Source organism: Diuraphis noxia, unplaced genomic scaffold (genome assembly GCF_037042655.1).
Source record: "Diuraphis noxia isolate RWA-SAM2 unplaced genomic scaffold, SU_Dnox_SAM2 contig0002, whole genome shotgun sequence".
Lineage (NCBI taxonomy): Eukaryota > Metazoa > Arthropoda > Insecta > Hemiptera > Aphididae > Diuraphis > Diuraphis noxia.
The window spans coordinates 22,339,779-22,362,933 of NW_028301712.1; the positions used below are offsets into that span (position 1 = coordinate 22,339,779).

At 27.3% G+C, this 23,155-nt stretch overlaps 1 protein-coding gene and 1 pseudogene across 2 annotated transcripts in view; one reads left to right on the plus strand and one right to left on the minus strand.

Moving 5' to 3' along the window:
* Positions 1–23,155, plus strand: part of LOC107164053 (frequenin-2) — a 139,891-nt gene that overhangs the window by 34,313 nt on the left and 82,423 nt on the right. For both annotated transcript variants that reach the window (XM_089218840.1, XM_089218839.1), the window contains exons 4-5: positions 2,338–2,386; positions 3,821–3,910. In XM_089218840.1, the coding sequence (XP_089074966.1) occupies positions 2,338–2,386; positions 3,821–3,910 (139 nt within the window). The remainder of the gene's footprint in view (positions 1–2,337; positions 2,387–3,820; positions 3,911–23,155) is intronic.
* Positions 20,179–21,210, minus strand: LOC149058221 (uncharacterized; annotated as a pseudogene).

Below are 23,155 nucleotides of genomic sequence, written 5' to 3' on the forward strand. Positions count from 1 at the left end.
AAGACAGTATTTTATTTTCTAAAACACAATTTTGACATTTTTTTAAAGCACAGATTTTCTAAAAGTTTCATATTCTAAAATATAGATTTTCTAAATCTCGTCATTCTAAAACTCGGAATTCTAAAACTTGATTTTCGAAAACATGCATCCAAATCTTTTTACAGTACCTACTCTGAAATAATATAATATTTAGTTAATTCAATTTGATTTATTAGAATTAAAATATGAGGTAAACACAAAAGTATGATATATTATATACGAGTAATGGGTACGTCGTGTTATTGAATATAGACGTTAAGATGACGTAATACCCACATGGGGTTGTCTCCATCATACAAGTACGTATCAATTTAGAGTGAATTGACCTATTATAAAAATTAAAGGCAATATTATTATCTAGGGCATCTCATGGACTTTTTTATTATATTTTAATTTTAAAGCTAATTATGAGTATTTTTAGATATACAAACAATTTATAATTTTAAAATATTCATAACTCGCTTTAAATTTAAAATATAATAAAAAGCCCATGATACACCCTAGATAATAATCTTGCATTTAATTTCTATAATAGGCCAATTTACTCTAAATTTTAAATTCACGGAGACAAACGTGATCTGCTGACCAAACAATTTTCTATGCTATACATTTGTATGATGGATATAAGTGATATAACACATGCGGTTGTAGCGTCATGTTAAAAATATTATAGTCTTATAATATTATAATTATCTAAGTTTACCATGATTATTAACTATTTTGTTTAGTATTAGGTGAAGAATTGCAGAAGAGTTCTGATGTTAATTACTTGAGCTATGTATATTCGTTTGTTAAGTGTTAAGTACCTATTGTGTTTAATTGTTTTTAATGTTTTTCATGAATAAACGATGACAGCAGAGGATTAGTATTATGCAAACATACCCATCTCTGCTATCGGTTCTAAATCGGGGAAAAAAAGGTACCTAGTTCTGCAGTTATTTGGAAGTCACAATATACCATTATGAACATGCGGCGATTATGTGTGTTGCATGTATTTAATATAAAATTGATTATTTAAGTATTACCTATACGTTGCGAATAATTGTATTTTTGTTACAAATTGCTAAATATATCTTGATACACATAGAAAATCAAAATCTAATAGCCGCAGTTTCTAAAGATAATCTATATAACACAAATCTTTTTAGTTTGTTTAAATTTATTAAGTTTTAACATAATATTATGTTTTTAAGCTGGATAGACTTTTTATTTTTTTTTGAACAATTTTTCGTAAGATTTTCATTATAATGGTTACTTATTAACAAATACATATTTATAATTCATAGATTTTCCTTGTAGAGAAAAAAATAATGAATAGCGTGCTATTTTTTTTGTGTTAATTTCCGCGATGAAAAATTATCAAGAGGCATTTTTATATTGTGCGATTATTTCATAAATTTTATTTAATAAATAAAATGTATATTTATATTTTTAAATTAATGTTGTGGGGGATAAGAATATACAAACGTAACTTATCACTCAAAATAAATATAAAGAATACGTACTGATACAACAAAATATAATAACATACTATAATGTAAGAAAAATCTATTTTAAAAATTTTTAACACCTATTATGGACATTTTTTCTTCATTTTACTTTTCTCGTAAGCTCTTTTTATAAGTAATAGTGGTAACAGGGAATAGGGATTTGTAAACATAGGTTTTTTAAGCAAAAGTAATAATAGTTTATCAAAGCACTAAAGCACTTCTTATAGTCAATAAATTGACGACAGATGTCGTAGGTAGGTAAACACAAAATAATTATTGTAAAGTCATATTTTTGTTCATTTAAAAATACGAATTCTTGTTTTAGTTCAGTTTCCTAATATTTTAATGATTTTTGTGATTTAGAGTTCATTATTTTTTGTTCGGTTCTCGTTCTTGATTGGTAGTATGTCAAATTATATATCAAACATTGTAAAGTGATGGTTGATTGTAGACCTCGCTTGTGATATTCGTTTCAAGTTAGCATAATGGTTAGTGGTGGTAGCTTTATAAATTACTGCGGATAATCTTTTGGGGTTAAAATAATATAACATGATCGATGGGTGATACACATACAAATTTTTAGTGGATAAATAAAAACAACGAAACAATAATATGTAGCTATAACAAACTTTTAAGGTCACCTATTTATTTATAACAATATGAAACATCAGTAATCATTAAACAATTTATAATATTGTATAAATAAATATATATATATATATAATAATATTATATTATAATATGTGTATTAAGTAATAATTACATAAAGTACATTATTTACTCAACCTTTTTTTTGATATGTTAATAGGCACAAAGGTTTTCTAAAGGATTGCCCAAATGGATTACTGACGGAACAAGTAAGTTATTTATTTAATATCAATATTTATGTCAAAAAAAAAAAATTCTTAGCGGTATTTTCCTTTTAATGAAATGGGTGTTTCACATAAGCAATACAATATACAGAAAATCAAATACTCATTCATATAAATCATGGTTTAAATCTAAAGCAGTATCATTGATTATAAATACTAATGTTTATAGTAAATAGTAGTATTAGTATGCTCATTCATAGTTAAATAATAGACAAAGCCATGCAATTAAGCATATTCATAAAATATTTTTAATTAAACTAAAAAAAAAAAATTGAAAAGTTGTTAGCGTTTATATTAATGTTTATCAGTTATTCATAATATTCACTGTCTTTAACAAAACATGTACCTAATTTATTTTAACTGTTAAAATTAAATTAATTAAAATTTTTAGGGATATTTGAACAAAAATATTATGATATACATTACGACTTATGATTATAAATTTATAACTAATAAATATATTAACTTTCATTTAAAATTCGTTTTTTATTTGAACATCTGATATAGATTGATTTATATTATATTAAAAAAAATTCTTTCTATTCATACAAATAAACAAAATTTAAGTACTTGTCTATGTGTCGGGATAACCATCGAAATGGCTGAACTTATTTTAATAAAATTTTTATATGTAGGTATTCATTTTGAAGATTGATGACTACTTTTCATCCCAGAATTCAACCTCTAATATTTTACATTGTATAATAATAATAAAAAGATAATCTATAAAGACAATGTCAACTTTTATATTGTATAACTATCATTTTGTAATTATAGGCTAACAATCCTAGTAATTGAAGCCTTTATGTAAATAAAAAAAAAAAAAATTCAACCTCTTTATTTTCAGAGTTAAACAAATTTACATTTTGTCTTTAAAATATAAAAATAAAATTCTTTTGTTTATTTTTGGATGTCATTGGTTACATAGTAGAAAGACAATACAAATGGTTATTATTATTTAAGAATTCAAGAATCGGATACTATTTAAGACAAAAACAATTGAATAACGTTGAAATAAGGAGTACTAATTAAAAAAATTTAATATAACATGGCAATATATACATAACATAGCATTTAATTACTATACCAAAATCATTTTTTCTTTGGAAACGGTAGATAATATTGTATACTAACTAGTTTTTAAAATAAATTAATTGCTTTGCTAAATGCGGTAATAGTAGCAATATATTAATTATATGTAAATCATAGAAACATTTTTTTTTTTTGCTAAAATAATAACTTTAAAAGTTGATGTTGTAAAAAAAAAAATAATATATTACATATTTTTGATTCGTTTAAAAAAAAATCTACTCCTCAAATATTTAAATGCAAAATTAAATGTTTTTTATATTTATTTAGTTATTTAAATAACTGATATTTTTTGATGTAACAGGGATAAAAATTTATATTGATTTTCAGGGATTTATCAAAATATACAGACAGTTTTTTCCGCAAGGTGATCCAACGAAATTCGCATCACTTGTATTCAGAGTGTTTGACGAAAATAAGGTAAGTTTATTTTGAAATATAAAATTCTAGTTTTTACATGTGATTATTTTAAAAAAATTATAAAATATGCATTTTATACGATGTATTTTACAGGTTTTATGGAAGGCACTTTTAATTGAATTAGATATATTGATGTATTCATGTATTATAAAATGGTAGTTCTTTAAATAGTTATCATAACTTTGTATGTGTTCAGGCTCCAGTATAGTACTAATAATTTATCTATTAGTATGAGGGTTAAGCTGGTATATATAGGTTAGGTACTATTTTACGAATTTTTTATTTAATTTCGAAAATAAATAAAATTAGAAAATCTTTATAATATACCATAATGATTGATCCAATAAATAGTCTGTTTAAGTAAATTTTATAAGCTGTTAAATAATAATTATAATACTGTTTATTATAAGAATTATATTATAAAATTAAATAAAAAAACTTACTACTCCTACCACTAAAATATTTGTTTAAATGATTATGTTGTTAATAATATATTCATTACACTTCGCTCTTAGCAGAAAAGCTGGCTTTTTCAGAATATATCACAAAACAACCTGATGTTGAAATTAGCCTGCCGTTTCGACTGTCGTTGACATTAACCATTTCCTCGAAAAAATAACCATTACATTGCCAGAAAAAAATCCAAATGCACCATTAAAAAGTTGACATTCCCATGGGGTAACGTTTTTAGCGCCTCTTGTTTAATTATAGTATGGAAAATGGGGAATGTTGAATTCTATGAAAAATAATGAAAATGGATTACGTTCCTGCTCCTAATTTAAGAAATTTCTATACACGATGTGTATTTATACCACCTAGATAACCTTTAAATGTAATGATTTACCCGCATTTTTATTTTTTATTTTTAAATCAATTATTCTATGATCATAGCTCAAGTCCCTAGAAAATGGCTGCCACAATGAGGCTTCTGATGAGGAAAACCCGATAGATGATGGTTGTGATAATAACTTATACTGACCATAACCATAACCCTATAATATATATGGATGGTATTTTATTTATTAAATTTATTAAACTGCCAACACAAAATGAAAATTGAAATTTGAAAGACAATTTTTACTGAAAATCATTTATATTAAAATATAATCTAATAAAAGCTAAGATCAAGTAACTAATTAATATTTTAATACCTATACTATTTTTATGCTATTTTTATTCATATTTCAACTATCAAAGGTAGAGTGTTTCTAATTTAAATGTATTCAAACAGAAACATTCAAAGAAATACATGATTTGTAATTCATTTTTTACTGTGCTAGTATTGAATGGAAGTAAATTGAAGTTAAATGAATATACACATAATCACCATAATTTGAAAGTAGTCCCTCGTAATACGTTTCAGAACAAAGTTTAAATTAATTTTTAAAAAAAGAATTAATATTAGTGTTTTTTTTTTATTTTGAAATACATTAAATAATCTATTTATAGGTTTTATGTTAATGGTTTATGTTTGAGCTTTAAACATTTAATTTATATGTATTGGGATTATGGATATGCTTCATTCAATTTTTCTTAATGCACTATACATTACATTAACATTAATTATTTTGAAGCAGAAGTTGTCCATTTAAACTGTGTAAATATTGGTATTTTTTTCTGACGATATTAATAACAATTGATTAATTATTAATACCTCGTGAATTTCAAAACTTCAGAAAAATTTTGCACATGATAGTTTTTATAAATCTTCCAATATCACTGTTAGTTACTAATTTATTATTTTATCTTATTCATTAAAGTGACTTATTCTCAATCGTGTAGCATATTCAAAACTTAGTATTATTATTATTATTTTTTTTTTACTGAAAAAAAAACTGTAACTTGTCTTAAATATCTGTCTCCTTTTATATTTTATAAGCTATATTAAGATAAAAATCTATAAGATTAAATAGTTTTCTAAAAAAATCCTCAATACAACTGAAACAATAAAATAGATCATTGTATATTTGTATTAAATCATTTAGCATAGTATCGTTGTATAATTTCAAAAAGATTTTTAATTAATTTAATGAAAATAGTTTATACATGTGAACTGTTAAAATATTTTTTAAATTATGAATAATTGATACTTTTTTTTCTCGTGGTATCGAGAACTAGGGAGGGACTGCTGTTAGCATTGCTTCCCCCTAAAATAATAAATACTTATGTCAGGTGTATTATATATATACAAGCTGACCCACAAACATTGTTTTGCCATATAAATTATTTCTAATGAATAAATTGGTAGAAAAATAAAAAAATAACTAAGCTATTATAATATAGTGCGTTGATGTGTTTTTCTGGTATATGGATGAAAGAGAAATGGAGCACTAAGAACTGCAACAAAACACCAAATATTAATTTTTTGGAATTAATTGTACTTTTATCTCTTTAAATATAATAAATTTTAAATTACATTATTTTTAACTATTTATGTTGCTCCAAACGATGTTATTTGGAATCATGAATTGAATATTCGAATTGACTTCGGGAACACGTAAGAATCTAGATCCGTATCTATAAATAAATCATTCAATGGTTCAAGTGGTGTTAAATTTCCGGTAGTTGTACTCTTCCTGACGCTCAACACATACCAGCTGGATAATTTTTGAATTTAAGCACATTACAATGCGGAAATTACTTGTCCATAGCACTAATCCCTACTTTCGAATGAGCGTAATATTCAATATCGGCCACATACTCGAATGCTAGACGAAGGAATGAATTGGATGTAAATGCTCGATGTACTTATTGTTGGCGTTGTCGATCATTTGCTCTGCGTGTATCAACTACGAATCGACGCGCTTGTCTTTACTCTTCGTTGTTCATTGCGTTCAGATCGTGTTTCTTGTGATTGAGATTCACGCAATTGTGCCAAACTCACACGAAAATTCGTATTATTGAATTGGATTTGTTCGTCTGTTCTTTGCCCCCTTCTATATATCATGTTTGTAGTTGCATTTTGTTCTACGACAAAAATTTGCACTCTGATGTATTGCTGGTATTTTTAATGACACAAACAAACAGAATATATTCAAAAAAAAAATAATAATAAACAAATATTATTCTCAAATCCTATAACCCATAGAAAACATTAATAAACAAACATTTGTATCGTAAATCTAGCTGACCCCATGAACTTTGCCCTTAATAAATGACAACCGTTTGAAAAATTGTGATTTTAAATTCTTTTGGAAATAACTCACAGCATAAGTACAATTAAGCCATCCTGGTAGGGAATCCGTAGATTAGCGGCTATTAATACAACTCAGCCTACTTTAGAATACTAATTTGTATTAATTATTTCTCCTATAAGCAATAGAAAAAATGTTTAACCAACGGCAGCAAATAATAATTATTATTATAGCTTTAATACCATGGCAACTATTTATAAACGAAAATTTCTATTATAAATCTCACAATTCCTCTGTTTTGAGCACCTCCTGGGGATGATCAATTCACTTTTTAAATTAGCCTAAAATGTATTCTCAGACCTACCAAATATACACAGACAATTTGATAAACATCGGTCAAGCTTTTTCGGAGGAGTTCAATACCTAACTAATGCTGTGACACGAATTTTTTTTATATTAAGATATATAATATACTCGTACTAGCTGATCCCTATGCACTTTGTTAACCGATAAAAACAACTCTATATGAGTAAAAATGTGTTTTTAATTTCCAGCTAGTCATGTATATATTTCATTTCACATTTATATAGTTAGATACTATAATTAAATATTAGAATCATTTAACCATCAAGAAAAATATTTTAAAACAAATTATAATTTTTTATTTTATTAAGCAATTATTAACAATCTATACAATACAATTAGTATAGTGACTAATGAGTAAATTTGATAAATGGCTACTGATAGGAGGTCGCGTTGATGGTCATACATTCTACAGTGCAACACGACAAGGTCATTTTTTCATATTATATATAATTGTTTTTTATTTTTATTTTAGTAGGTTTCTAGAGCACCGTCTTTTGAGTCTTCTAAAGTGCATTACTGGGAAATGAGATAGATGGTAATTGTTTGATTTATGAATTACAGTGAGAGTTAACGTTAGTATGGAATTTAAAGTTTTATAATTTTGCTAATTGATTAAGGGTAGGCATTTTTAGATTTTTGTGTAGATTATTGTTTTGATAAATAACAAGGAGAAGACGATACTAGTTGTAAGTTTATGCAATATTGAATCGCCAGGAGCGTTTTAGTATTTCGATAGCAGTCAAAACTGGTTGAATTATTGACTTATATATGGTAAGTTTATTGGGTAGGAAGAGATATGATATCAAAAGGGGTATTAGGAGGTAAAGTCTATAGTTAACAGTTTTACGCTTAAGTTATATGTGTAGGATCAAGGATGACCATTTATCTAGAATTATATCAAGATATTTAGCTTTATTTTCCTTTAGAATTGTTTGAATTTTTAACTAACAGGTGGTGAATCGAGATTTCTAGTGAAAATATTACTTTAACAGATTTAGATATCTTTATATTGATTTTTCACCTGTTTCTCCACATAATTAAATGGTTTTGAATTATATCACCATCTTTAACCTAATGTAACGTGGTTTTCGAGAGATGTAGTATGTTGTCAGCATAGAAAAATTATTAGTAAAAAAATATAGGCCCCGTACTTAATTTATTTTAATCAGTCTATCAATTATTGTATAGTTATTTTATAGATGAGTTTGTTGAAAAATCAAACAAATGTATCTCATTTATAGTTTACTCTGTATGATCATTTTAAATACATTCTATACTAAGATTTAGTATCTCTAAACTTTTTTATAATAAAATAATCAAAGAAATAAAAAAAAAAAAAAAATAGCTATTAAATTGCTACATATTAATTTTAAAACTTTTAAGCACTGTATTTCATGAATAAAATATTTAAAAATAGGACCACATCATTTTAATATATATGTACAGTAAACATATAAAAACAATTATAATTTATCCTGTATCATAATTATATTATGTACCACATATTTTACATTTGTATTAAGTTAAAATGATAAATAGATATGTGGGATAACTTATAATTTCTACATATAAATTACATTTCAATAATCAATTTTATTTCGATTTTTAATTTGTATTCGCATTTTTCCACGAACAAAATAATATAAGCATTGTGATCATTTTCATTATATGTATACTGTACGTCATATATTTTACAGTTTTTTTTTCATTTGCTGTTTGGATATAATTTAATAATACCTACTGTGCAAAAAAAAGTCAAGAGAACAAAATATTTGAAATATTAACGTCAATACAAAATGGTTTAACACGTGTAATATAATTTTTTACATAGAATACAAATATTATTATTTTTGCTACGCCACTTAGTACTTACGTTAGATTAGTTAAAAGTTAAAATGAACGAAATAAAAATAAACTTCACTTCTATTGATAATTTTTTTATATTTATTTTCGTTTAAATTCATACACCTCACTTTCACACTATATACTATATTAAAAATAACAACTGTTATGAGTTAAAGTATTTATGTAATTTTTTGTAGTATTTGTGTCTATTTAAAACTAATTTAATTGTTAAATTAAAAACAAATTATGTCAGTGCGTTTTTAAATCAGTAATCATCAATATTTACGTGAACGTGAACGTAAAAGTGATAATATAATATAATATTAAATTAAATTTTCTGTCTGTTGTTTGTCAGTTTTGCATTCTAAAACAGATGGACCAATTGCGATGAAATTCGATACAGAGATCTATAAGACCTATGGAAAGAACATAGACTAAGTTAAAAAGTGGTAGACCCGACCTGTCAAGGATATATTGTAGATTATTGAAAATTTTTAAATCTTAGATTTAAAAAGAAATTTTTTTATGAATTTCTAGCTTAAAATAATTTGCGAATTTTCGTGATTTTTACGTATGTTCTCAAAATTAAAATTTAAATGTTTGTTAAAAAAAATGTGACTATGCATTTCTTTTATTTTTCAATTGCTATTGTAAAAATATTTTAGAAACCTTTTTTTTTTATAAATTTCTAGGATAAAATAATTTACCAAAATTTTGAAATTTTGACCAAATGTTAATGTTAGTGTCAGTAAAAAAATGTTGGACAACCAAAAAAACATGAAAATTTAATACAAGGTTCCTTATGAGTTATTCTCATTGTAGCTAAAAAAAATAAAAATCGTTAGTCACAATTTTTTTTTTATAAGTGTTTATAGTTCAAATTTTTACGAAATCTGTCGAAAACGCACATATTTGCAAGTAATTTTGGAGTTGAAAAATCATAAAAATGTTTGTGTTTATAACTAAGAATTAAAAATACAACACTAAGTTTTCCATAAGTTTTCCTTCAAATAGCTATAGATAAAACTCGAAGCTTAATTATAGGAAAAATTTTAAGTGCGTTTGAAATTTAAATTTTTACGAAATAGCATAACGATAACGATTTATCCTGAAACGATTTTAAATATTTGTTAATATTCAAAAAGTATAAGTCGTAGATACTTGAAAATTTTATCAGTTATTTAGATTGGCATTTTCTTTACATGATTTAATTTTCAAAATATTTTGACTTTTTTTGAGATATTTATAGACGACTGAAATTTTCAATTTGTCTGAAAACATTTTTTTGAAGTGTCGGTAAAATGTTATTGGCCCTATCAAAATACTTGAAAATTTAATACAAAGTTCCTCAAAAGTTATTCTTATAGTGTATAAAAAATTATAATAATACATATGCACAATTTTTTTTATTAGCATTTGAAATTCAAATATTGACAAAAATTCGTCAAAACCATGAATATTTTTTTTGTGTTTGTCATTACGTTTTGGGGCAGTAAAAATGCTTCGACATTTAACTTCAGTATCTTTTTAAATCAGAAAGTGAATCTTGTTGATACTTTGGGGGATCAAAAGTAAAAAATTCTTAATATTTTTCTTAATAATCGGGATAAACAAACTAAAAATTAACGGAAAAACAGGAAATTTTTAACAATCAGTTGATTTTGATTTTTTATGTAACTTTAAAACAAATGACCATTGATACATGAAATTTTCTCCGAATGTTTATATAAGTACCAATGTTCTATCCACCATGAAATTTTTAAAAAAATTTGACTTAAGTTGAACTATTCATAGGTATATGCAATTTTCAATCATTATTAGTTTTTTTTAAAATTAAAATCGATAAAAATTTATTTTTTAGTAGAAAATCTTAAAAATTTAATACAAGTCTCTTAACATATTATTACAATAGTAGATGAAAAATAAAATTAATTCATAGTTACAATTTTTTTTTATAAGCATTCAAATTTTGAATTTTAAAAATACGTAAAAATCACAAAAATTCACAAAGTATTTTAAGCTAGATATTAATAAAAAAAATTGTTTTTTAAACTAAGATTTAAAAATGTAATATAAGATTTCTTACAAATTTGTCAATCTTTATCACAAAAAGAAATTCAAATCAAATTTTTATTAGCATTTGAATTTCAAATATTGACAAAAATTCGTCAAAACCATGAATATATGCGAATTATTTTGTAGTTCAAAATTAATAATATTGTTTGTATTTTTATCTAAGGTTATAAAATCCAACACTAAGTTTTCCATAAGTTTTGCTTCAAATAGCTATAAAGAAAATTTGAAGCGTCATAATAGGAAAATGTTTTGAGCGTTTGAGTTTTAAATTTTTATGAAATCGCATAATGATAACGATTTATGCTCAAACCAGGTACATATATATCTATGATATTATAAAGTATTATGAATTATGATAACTACACTAATTGATTAACCATGCCTTATGCAAAATGCGTCTTAACAGAAAAATAAAATATTTGTTTCAAAATAGAATATATGACAATATTTAAATATAATATATCCTAGACCGACAAATCATCTCCGTTCAGAATCGTTTTTCGTATACAAGGATACCTATCATTGCATTCAAATTTAATCCCATCCATTACAGAAACCTATTGTACAGCAGAGCGACATCCTCGACTTAACCGCTTTTTTTTTTGTTTTGATTTTTTTGAAAAATGTTTACTTTTGACCTGTATAATGCACCAAGGATTGAGAGGAAATAGGTAAATTAATTAGGTAAATTAATACTTTCTTTTTTTTTTAAATAAGCTGCATTAATTTGAAAATAACCCATGAAATTTGTTGAGAAATAATGTCAATTCCAGGTCGTACTCAGAACAAATTTTTGGGGTGGAGCTAGAGGGGCTAGTTATGCTATAATAATATAATATTACTGTTGTAAATTTAATGAATTTTATAAAAAAAAAACATATTACCTACTTTTATAAAATATACATTTTCATTTCAAACATACTATAAGTTACCTATCAAGTTTTAAAACATAATTCGTGTAGGTATTGATTAAATTCTAATGCATGCTAATGAACTGAATTATTTTGTTTTCAAGTCAAGTATGCATTTAAAAGCGAACCACTGTATCAGTAGTAAAGAGCTAATTAATAGCCTATAACCCATAGTAAGGATCAACAAGTATATATTTTAATCGAAAAGGGTTCCTCGTAATGTACATTACAATTTTGAAATTATGTGTTTTATCAATGTATTTGTTTCTATTACAACTAAATAAAGGTACATTTGAGTTTTAAATAAAATCATTTGCTATGTTAAAATAATGTGGTGGGTACCAGTTAAGTTTATAATATATTCCCTGTCTGAATTAACCGTAAGGTGAATAAAACAATACAAATAACAGATGACCAGTTTAACTTTGAATTGGAACTAGCTCAACAATTAATTTCATTATTATTTTATTTCTACTTTTATAACGATTATTACCAAAATAACGTATAAAAGTTTCTATCAATATAAAAAAAACTAAATCATGATGAATAACAATTAAATGTACCGTAATTTTGAAAAGAATCATGAATAATGAATAAATATTGCACAGATCACTGTCAATGAATAAACGAATTTTAAGTTTTTCTTTGTCTTTTTTTTCTTTTAATAAATAATTATTTAAATAATACCCAACTGGCAACTGAGATTAACTACTATAATAGTATTAGATAGATCAGCGGTGCTCAATTTTGATATATTTTTAGTGCAACTAAATTCGGTCTTTAGTTATTATTTGGTTCCATGGCATGTGTGTCTATGGCATTGCAAGTTTTTATTGATATTTTGTGTTTTCTCAACACATTTCCAACAAATGTCTTTAAAATAACAACAATAATGATCAGTGAGGTAATTGATAAAGTAGTTTTCCCAAATCTCTACCATAACCTTTCTTAAAGAAATTCTAGATGACATGACAACGTACCAGTCTATCGATATTGTAATGAATCAAGACGAAGTTGTCGAATATCCAACTGTATTCTTAAATTAACATGATTTACCACCACACGTTCTAAAATTTAAATTTGGCGTACCCATCATTCTTCTACGAAATATTAATCCACTACGACCCTATAACGGTATCAGGATTTCAGTGAAAATGTTGATAAACAAAATTATTTAAGCTATAATTTTAAACGGAGAGCTTAAAGGCGAAGATGTACTATTGCCATGCATCCCAATAATTCAAACAGATATGCCTTTAGAATCCACACTTTGTAGTTTCCGGTACGACTCGCATTTGAAATGACCATCAAAAAAGCGTAAGGAAATTCGCTACAAGTGTGTGGGCTGAATTTAGAAAATCAATGGTTCTCACATGGACAGCTGTATGTGGCATTCTTATAATATGTCGGAAAGCCTTCTGATTTATTTGTGTATACGCACCAAAAGGAAGAACAAAAAATATTGTGTATCCAAATGCACTTCAATACTGTGTGTTAAATACATTTACATGGTTTAAATTTGGTACAAAGATATTATATTTGATCTATGGTCAGAATCAGAAGAATAGGCTAAATTAAAAAGTGATACGTCCAAATATCATTCAATAGTTTATTGGAATTGTAAAACTTTTCTCGATAAAACAATTAAAATAACATAATGATAAACTAAATTGAATATCGTGGTAGGATTATTACTTCATATATTATTTTAACCGTTATCTATCTATAGGTATACAAATATACTGCTGGCATAATCACAATTAATAAATTTAACACACAGTTTGAAACGTATAAAAGGTAGGCTTTTTAATGGGATACGAAGTGTACGAGTTCAGCTAGTATATTATATCAATAAAAATGTTTTATTGACCAGTAGGTAGTAATTAGTAGTAGTTATTCAAACTCAATTCATTTTTGACATAAATTGCATGTTCATATGCAATCATAAATGTATCTAATCATTCTTTACGTATTTAGTAACGCTATTTGTATAGGTAATATTATTATCAGTGCTAAATTTGATTTTTAAGGTACTATCTAGTGATAAAGGTTAGTTTGAATATTACACAACTAGTTTTCTTTTTTTAATTCCAAAAATAATATTATGTAGTGCATCTCGAGTTTATTCCATTGTTCGGAACTTTAATTGAACTTTTGCCTACCGGCTATATTATATTCAGACAGTAACTAAGTTTGAGAACCACCGGTAGCTACAGGTTCTTGTTGACATGAAATTCTCAACGTCATGAAATGTAATTTAAATAAATCTAAAGTCTTAACCTTCCAATCCCAATAGTTCTAGGATACATTATTTGACGAATTGTGAAAAAATGATATTTTACAGTAGTAAAATAGTATATTGCTATCATTTATTAAATTTACTGAATATATACATATTTGTATTATAATAATCATAATACCATTATTCTGTATCTACATTAATGTTATGATGTCCAGCAAAAAATTAACAAGAAAATAAGATTTGTGTTAAGCTTGTATTATGTATTTATTATTTCCTACTACTATTATTACGTTAACACATCAGTAAGTTTAGATTGGACTTATTTGTATACTTGTATGTATATAACAAGAAAGATATATTCAGATAAACATTACATTACAGAGTAAGAAAATAAACAGAATTATCGTTATTCAGCACAATATTTTGCCTGACACAAACAAAAGATTAATTCAAATAACTCAAACAAGCAAATATTAGAAAAATATTAAGGGAAACGGATAAAATAGTTGAAAGGATGTGGATAACTTCATGGATGTTTAATTGAGTTAAATTGAATGTAAAAGACTATTTTGACCTATATTCAAATACACTTTAGGGCCAACATTATTTTTAGACCCATGGTAACACAACTTCATTTTGTGATTTTTATACTTTTATGATTTTGTTGTATTTTTGTTGTTTTGTGTAATATTATTTTGGATTTACAGACAATCTATTTGTTGTACTTGTGTATAGTATAATACATCGTTTTATACCTATTGTGATGTATATGTTCCGTTGTGTCTGTTCTCTTGTCCATCATTCACGCCTTTCGTAGCCTTTGTTACCGTTATAACATTACTATTTTGTACATAAAAATATATTGTATTTTGTTACGAATTTACGATATTTTTAGTCTACGTGCAAATAGAAGTATAAACGTAGTCTTTCAAAATAATACTAGATATTATTTGATTGGCATTAAACGAATTGAATAGTTTTTATTAAAAAAAAATTGCATTATTATTTGAATAGCATTTAAAAATTTTAATGTGTTACAACAAATATACTTTGGACAATTAGTTGTAAGATTATTTGTTTTGTGTATTGATTCAGTTGATAATTTATTATTTTTGTTAATTTTGGTTAACGTATTTTGAACTAATATTGAAAATGTCTGCATTAATTTATCTTTATCTAATAATAAGGTACATAATGATATTTATTGTGTTCTTTATATATTATACTTCTTTATTGGCACCTTTATTTGTACATCAATGTATATGTTTTATTTATTTTTTTAAAATATTAATGGTGTAATAATTATGTTTTTATTTCGTTAAAAACTTTTTTTATAAATTATTAATGAATATATTATGACAAATGACATTAACACATAATAATAATACTATGTATAGACTTTTTAAGGACTCTACTTATTAAACGTTATAAAACAAATAGTGGATGATTGATTGATGACAAGATAAAGTAATTTATTAAAAATTAAATTATGGGTTTAAAATCAAAAAATTAGCTAAACGTCTCATTTAGGATGAAAAATAACATCAAACATAGGTATTTGTAAATAAAGTACAAAAGACATGTTTAATATATATTGACAATATAAATTGACTAATTTATTATAACTATTGTAACTTATCTATTTATATAATAAATTTAAAAGCACATCATAACTGAATGCCGCCAATTTGAGATAGAAAAACGGGAAGCAGGAGTACCATACATTCTCGCCGAAGCCCTTCAGCCAGCCAACATCCAGAACACGATTTTATTCATAATCAATTCTAATTAAATCAACCATCTATAAAATAGTTGTATATTAATATTAAGCAACTTCATTCCAATGTAACTCCATAAATTTGTAGTAGCCAATGGCCTAGATGCCCAGACTTTTATTAATTAAAAAAAAAAATTTTTAAATACTTAGCAGTTTACTTTTAAGTTTAAATTTAAAACTGAATTGCTAAACTATTTTAAGTACCTGTAGTTTAATTTATGAAAAAAAGGACCATTTAATCGATTGAAAAATATACCAATAAAAGTTTAACTGTAAATACAGTTTTTGCTTTAAGTATTTTATATTTATTGAAAAATATCATATTATACAGTTTCATTAAGCCTGCAGATATAATAATTTTTACATTCGAATATATTGTACAGATAAATGTTTTTAAATTAATTAATTTACCTGTTCTTTCTTTTGAAGTAATAACACATATTTAACATACAATTTATATAAAATATGATTGATTTGTAGACAAATCCAGTATAAAATTGTAACTAAATATTTATCAATTACAATTTCATACCAACACTTACATTATTCTCTTTTTTCTACACACATATTATTATTACTTTAATTATTATGTTCTATTAATGTATAAAATATTAATCCAAATTTCATACTAATAAGATGCATAGTTAATTTACATAGGTATTATACTTTATCTAATAAATTGGCATTACCAAACAACTACATAAGTGATATTTGTATTTCAATTGTTGTTTAGCCTTTTCATTAATAAAAACTTACAAGAACTTATTTTTGAAAAAATGTATCACTTACTCAGTGTAAAAGTAAAATCAATAGTCCTATTAATCTAAAACAAATCTGAGATGTTAATTGCAGTACTGTGTTTATCTGTATATAAAATAAAATTTGGTAAATACTAAATATGAATTTTATCCAAGTCTTCATAAATTATTTTAAACTATACAAGGTAGTTATTATTATTTCATATTCAGTTATACAGTCTTCCTTAAAAGTATAAGTTTCGGATTTTTAGTTTCTTTTCTACTCTTCACAAAAATAAATTTAAAACTAGCCTAAAAAATACTTACGTTTAAAATTTTAACAATGATAAATACTAAAATAAGAATAACAAAATGAATGCAGGTACCTAAATTGTAAAAGCTTCACAGCATTAATTAATTCATGGCAAATGTCTTTAAGCTGAAGCAATTAATGTAAATATAAATTTATATTCTATATATAAGCAATTGTATTTTCATTCCCTAATTGCTCGTTCAACCACGTTTAATTAAATAATATTTCATATTTAGGTAGCTAATGAACATTGTTTATTTTCGTATTTCAAAAAGAACAATGTTTATTTCCTTCACGCAGAATTGTACAAGATATAATAACACGCTTGTCTTTAAATTAAATTATAAACAACTAACATAGATACAACATACAAAGTATAATATTATTATTATTTCACAATATGTGGTGGCATAGTATAGTTAATGTCGATTTTACGTATAAAAACAACATCGTTATAATATACATTTATCGTATACTAAAAATGGAATTCACGAATAATTTTTTAATATATTATGATAGCTACTACTGTAATCATTGTCTTGTTGAAATATACAAAAATTAAGTGTATTGAGACACATTTCATTCACTATAATAGTCACCACTGATTACTGTGTAAACTGTACAGTGTACATACATCAAACATATTATTTATATATTACTAGCTGACCCGGCAAACGTTGTTTTGCCTAAATTTTTTTTTAAAATTAAATTGACCCGGTGAACTTAACGCTTTCAAATAAAGTCTAGATTGATAATAAAATTCAAGTATTCCATTGTAATGAATTGTTACAGAAATCAATATATTGCATTTTAATAAACAATGTTTTTCGTTTTGTTTTCTGGTGCAAAAATAAACAACGATGACGGTTTTTCAACACGCGAACTGGCAACGTACAGCTGCCCGTGCGAAAAACATGGAAATTCCAAATTGATCCCACAGACTTCCAACGATTGGCCTTGCGATTTATTGATTGTCATCGCAAAAGCCAATCTAACGGGAAACTGAATCCGCTTAAACTGAAATGGAAGATCTGTTGGAATGATCGGAATTCGTGGGATAAGAACTTCCTCCCCTTTGAAATTGCCCTTGATGATCGTTGATTGTATTACATTGTTCATCAGTTTCTTGACGGACAATCGTGTACCATTACACAATTTAAGAGGATTTAGATTCCGCAACATAATTATGATCGATCCCACTTTTACCTGTAAATTATGCGGTGGAGTTCCTGGCACATCAAGCGAGTTCAAAAATTCTGTCGGATAGTTGACCGCTTCGTTTTCGTCGGTCGTGCTGTCAACGGATTTGTATGAACGCAGTTCTCCAGCAATTTTACTCTGAATTGTAAAATTCAAGCTATCGACGTCCTTATTCCTCGCTGCTAGTATTGCCCGTTCACTCATCCAATCAAGATTATTATAATTGACCTCAATGCTTGGGAACACTTTTGTAATGAGTTCTTCCTTCGACGATATGAACTCACAAAAATTTGCCGGAAACGATATTAATCTAGTCAAAACATCAATCGGAATGTGTCCATTACCAAGCGCCAGCAGTTGTCTCGAGAATTCAGCAGCCGATGGGTCGTTTTGCAACGCAACTCTCATGTTCGTGGTCAATTTCAACTTCTTGACATGCCGCCACAAAATCGACGATTTCAGGCATGCATTAATTTCATCGGAAGCAGTAGATTTCGGAATGACGGGAAGTATTTGACGAAAATCTCCGGAGAGCAATATCATTGCCCCACCAAATCGTTTCGAATTACCTCGTAAATCTTTCATCGTTCGGTCAACTGCCTCCAAAGCTAGTTTATGTGCCATCGTGCACGTGCATTCATCCCAAATGATGATTTTGCATTCTCGCATCAATTTCGCTGTCGCTGAATTCTTGGTCGTTGTACACGTAGGCTTGTCAACCATGAGAAGATTCATTGGCAGCTTCAAAGCTGAAATTGCAGTTCGACCGCCTTCCAACAATGTGGCAGCAATGCCAGAGGATGCGACAGCCAACGCAATTTGTGATCTTGACCGAATTGTTGCCAGAATCAACGAAATGACGAACGTTTTGCCTGTCCCTCCAGGAGCATCGAGAAAGTAAATGCCTCCCGTTCCATCATCAACAACCTTCATCAGCGAATCGTATACATTCTTCTGCTCGGCATTCAACAGCGGCACATTTTTTCGGACTCTTTCAGCCTGCTCATCTAGATTATAGTTTTTCTCCCGCTGTAATTCAAGATTGAATGCAGCGTGCCTCGAACGATTTGGCGCTGGCATTCCCAAAATTGACAACAGACTGCCGCACATGTCTTAGATCAGAACTAATGCTTCGTTGCGCATCTCGTCGTTACTTTCAATATCAAAATTAAAATTTGTCGTTCGAACTCTGTGCAAAATGTCATCAACCATCTCGTCCTTGTATTTCTCCCACAATGCATTCGGGTTCGATGGATGACATGTGGCTATGATGATCGCAAACAACGTACGAATTTGATTTTCTGGCGCAGAAACGGTTGCATCGGCGAGTGTTAAATCCCATTGTGAATCGTTTTCGATCAAATTCAAGCATTGGCAAGCTTCCCGAAAAGTTGTGCACAGTACACCATCGAAAGTACGCAGGGAATTGAAGGATGTCGGGCCCCTAACGTTCACCAAAAGTAAGCGAAGATAGAAGCATTCGTCTTGGCGTGGATGAACTGTGCATATTCGTCCGAGGGAATCAATGGAATAGACATCTGCGAAGCCAGCAACAGCATCACCTTTCTTCCTGCGTTGAAACTTCTTTGATGCAGCATTCCATGTATAATAGCGTGGCATTTCCGAATATAGTTTTGCATGCACGGTGACCCAGGATTCTGAGTTCCTCAAGGACCATGTATCATGTTCGTGGTCACAACAGAATGTAGCTCAGGATCTGTTTCTGGATCTGGTATTTCGGCAGAAATGATCGAATCAATATGATCTGGTCGGACCTTGTCAAACATCCAAAGCAGAATGTGCGCATGTGGTAAACCACGCTTCTGCCATTCAACCGAGTACATCCAACAACGGATTGCGCCAAAGACCTTCTGCTTAACGATGCAATTCATGAGTACTACGATCTTATGTTTGAATACTCGTGCAGTGATGTCATGTCGATCACTTGGTGTTTGTCCTGTCAGCAACTGATTTGTAATTTCGGGCCATTTCGGATTGCAAGTAAACGTGATGAACAAATCAGGTCCTCCGTAATTCCGCACGTACGTCATCGCATCTTGAGCATATTCATGCATGTGGCGCGGGCTTCCAATATGAGTAGCCGGGAGAATAGTCAAACGACCAATGTTGGCCGCGTCTCCTTCGGTAGCGATGGCATCACGCAAGTGGATGTACTCGTCTGATCGTAACTTTGACTGATTGAAGCGAATGAAATTGAGACGCTCCGTTTCGACCTTGACGTACAGTCGACGCAGTACTGTTGAAACAACGGGCAAAATCTCAATAGATGATTGTCAACATCTTGTCGAATCATCAATCGATATGCATAAAAATTCATTGAGCTGACATTTTTATTCGTTTCTTCTCCTGAAATATGAATTCCAACTTAGTTATAGTATGAAAAAGAAATGATGACCTGTAAACAAACCTGTCATTGGGTTGACCATCTTTATATTTAAGTGATAGCCTTCCTCTCCTCGACAGAACATCAACGGGTATTGAAGTGCATCATATGACCGATGAGTCTCGTACACGCGCTGCAATTGTCCACCATCACAACGCTTAAGAACAATATCGCGTGATGCCACATTTTCGCCAACAATCACCACTGCGACTTCATTGATAGTGGGAGCATTGAATTGTCTTTCATGGCTTCCAGAGGGTCTTTTGTCTGCTCTGATAATTAATTTTTCTTGCATTACGTGTGCGCCGTCCAATGTTTGTTCTTCTCATAGGAGGCATGATTCAAGCATAAAAATTGTCTCCAAAAAACAATAGTCGTTTTTGATTGAAAAAATTCATAATAAATAACATGAAACGATAATGTTTCAAAATAAAATGAATAATGTGCCAACTATTATTATTATTATTATTATTTTACTCTAAGTTCTAAGTGTCTATAATAAAAAATGTATATCAACCAGAATATAAAAATATTTTTTTTTCGATATTTATCGATATTAATCGATTTCAAGCTCTGCTATTATCGATATTTGTATTATAATTTATATTATATTTATATTTTTATTTTTATCTGCTAGAGGGCGCCACCGGTGTAACTCAGTTTTGTCTCTAAATCTCTAACTCACAGGAGTTAGGTCCATAATTTATGCTATAAACCCGCTCCCCGACATTATCTATCATTTAAAAAAAAATTTGAGCCAAATCGGCCCAGCCGTTCTCAACTGATGCAATTTCGAATTTTTTGTCTCCATTTTATATATATAGATGTGTAGAAAACAAATAAGCCATATTTTTACTAAAAGATAAATATTTCTAAAAAACATTATGTAACCAATGGTAGCCTTATAAATAAACAAAAATTATTACAATTTTTATCAAAGATAGTCTGGTAGTTTTTGAGTTTATTGACTTTGGATAAACCAACATCGGTAAGACTAAAGTGACAAAATATAAAATTTATTGTTAAAATTATTACATCCAATTAAAATAACTATTATATTTTAATATTTTATCAGTGACAACCACTATTTGTAAAAAAAAAAAATTAATTTATGCTATTACTATATTACGAGTATAACATGTTTCCAATTGCCACAATTTATAAACAAAAAACCCCATTGAAGTTTTCCTGAATTTTACAATTTTTCAATTTTTATTTCTATAAATACCTCATTTGGATTATTATGAGCATCAAAAAATTATAATAAGTCAAATCGGTTCCACTGTTCACGAGTGTTGCGATTACCAACCAACAGCATCCTGTTTATTATATCGAATATTATGTTATACAATTAAATATATCTCTTTATTGAGTAGTCATTGTAATAATGGTCATGCTCAATTTTAATTTTAGATCAAATGATTATATATAATTAAAATCAATTTAAAACGTAGACAGTTTTTGATACATTTTTTAATTTTTAGTATCAAAAAATTATTTTATGTCAAATATTTTACCAAAAACATTACATTTGAAAATATTTATGAGTTATGTAATTTCTTTCCCAAAAATGCTTCACTGATGTTTTTTAACTACTTACACCAAAATACCTATAATTTTTATATTTTATCATTTAAATATGAAATTTCGCCTTCACATAATATTTCTATGTGTTAAAAAGAACATTTGACCCACTTATTAAAACTGGAAGTACTCCGGAAGTTTGTATCTTCAGCAATAATAGTAATAAATTAGAGTAATTTATTGAATAAACAATTTCAAATTCAAAAGGGTAAGGTGTTCATCTCATGGACTAATGAATAAGGTGTAAAGGCGATTGTATTATTTTGAACATTAATGGTAGAATTTTCTTCATACAAATAAATTATATAGAAAATTTTTGATTTCAAGTTATGCTATTCATAACTTGGGTGACATCTCATCAACTCACCCATCCTATTTTTGTTTTAAGTCGATTTCAAGTGGCATACAAAATGTAGAATTGGTTATACAAATATCATATTATTAAAGTTTGCAAATCAGTAACTATCAAATTTTGATATGGGATGGATTGGTGTGATGTACATATTAGTATATTACACAGGTAGTATGCTTGTATATGTAAAAGTAAACCTGTTTTTCGAGATAACAAATAAATTTCGCTTTTTGTTTCAGTGCCAAACATAATTCCTGTTCATAATATAGGTAGTGAAAAACTTGACTCGTAAATTATGTCGGAT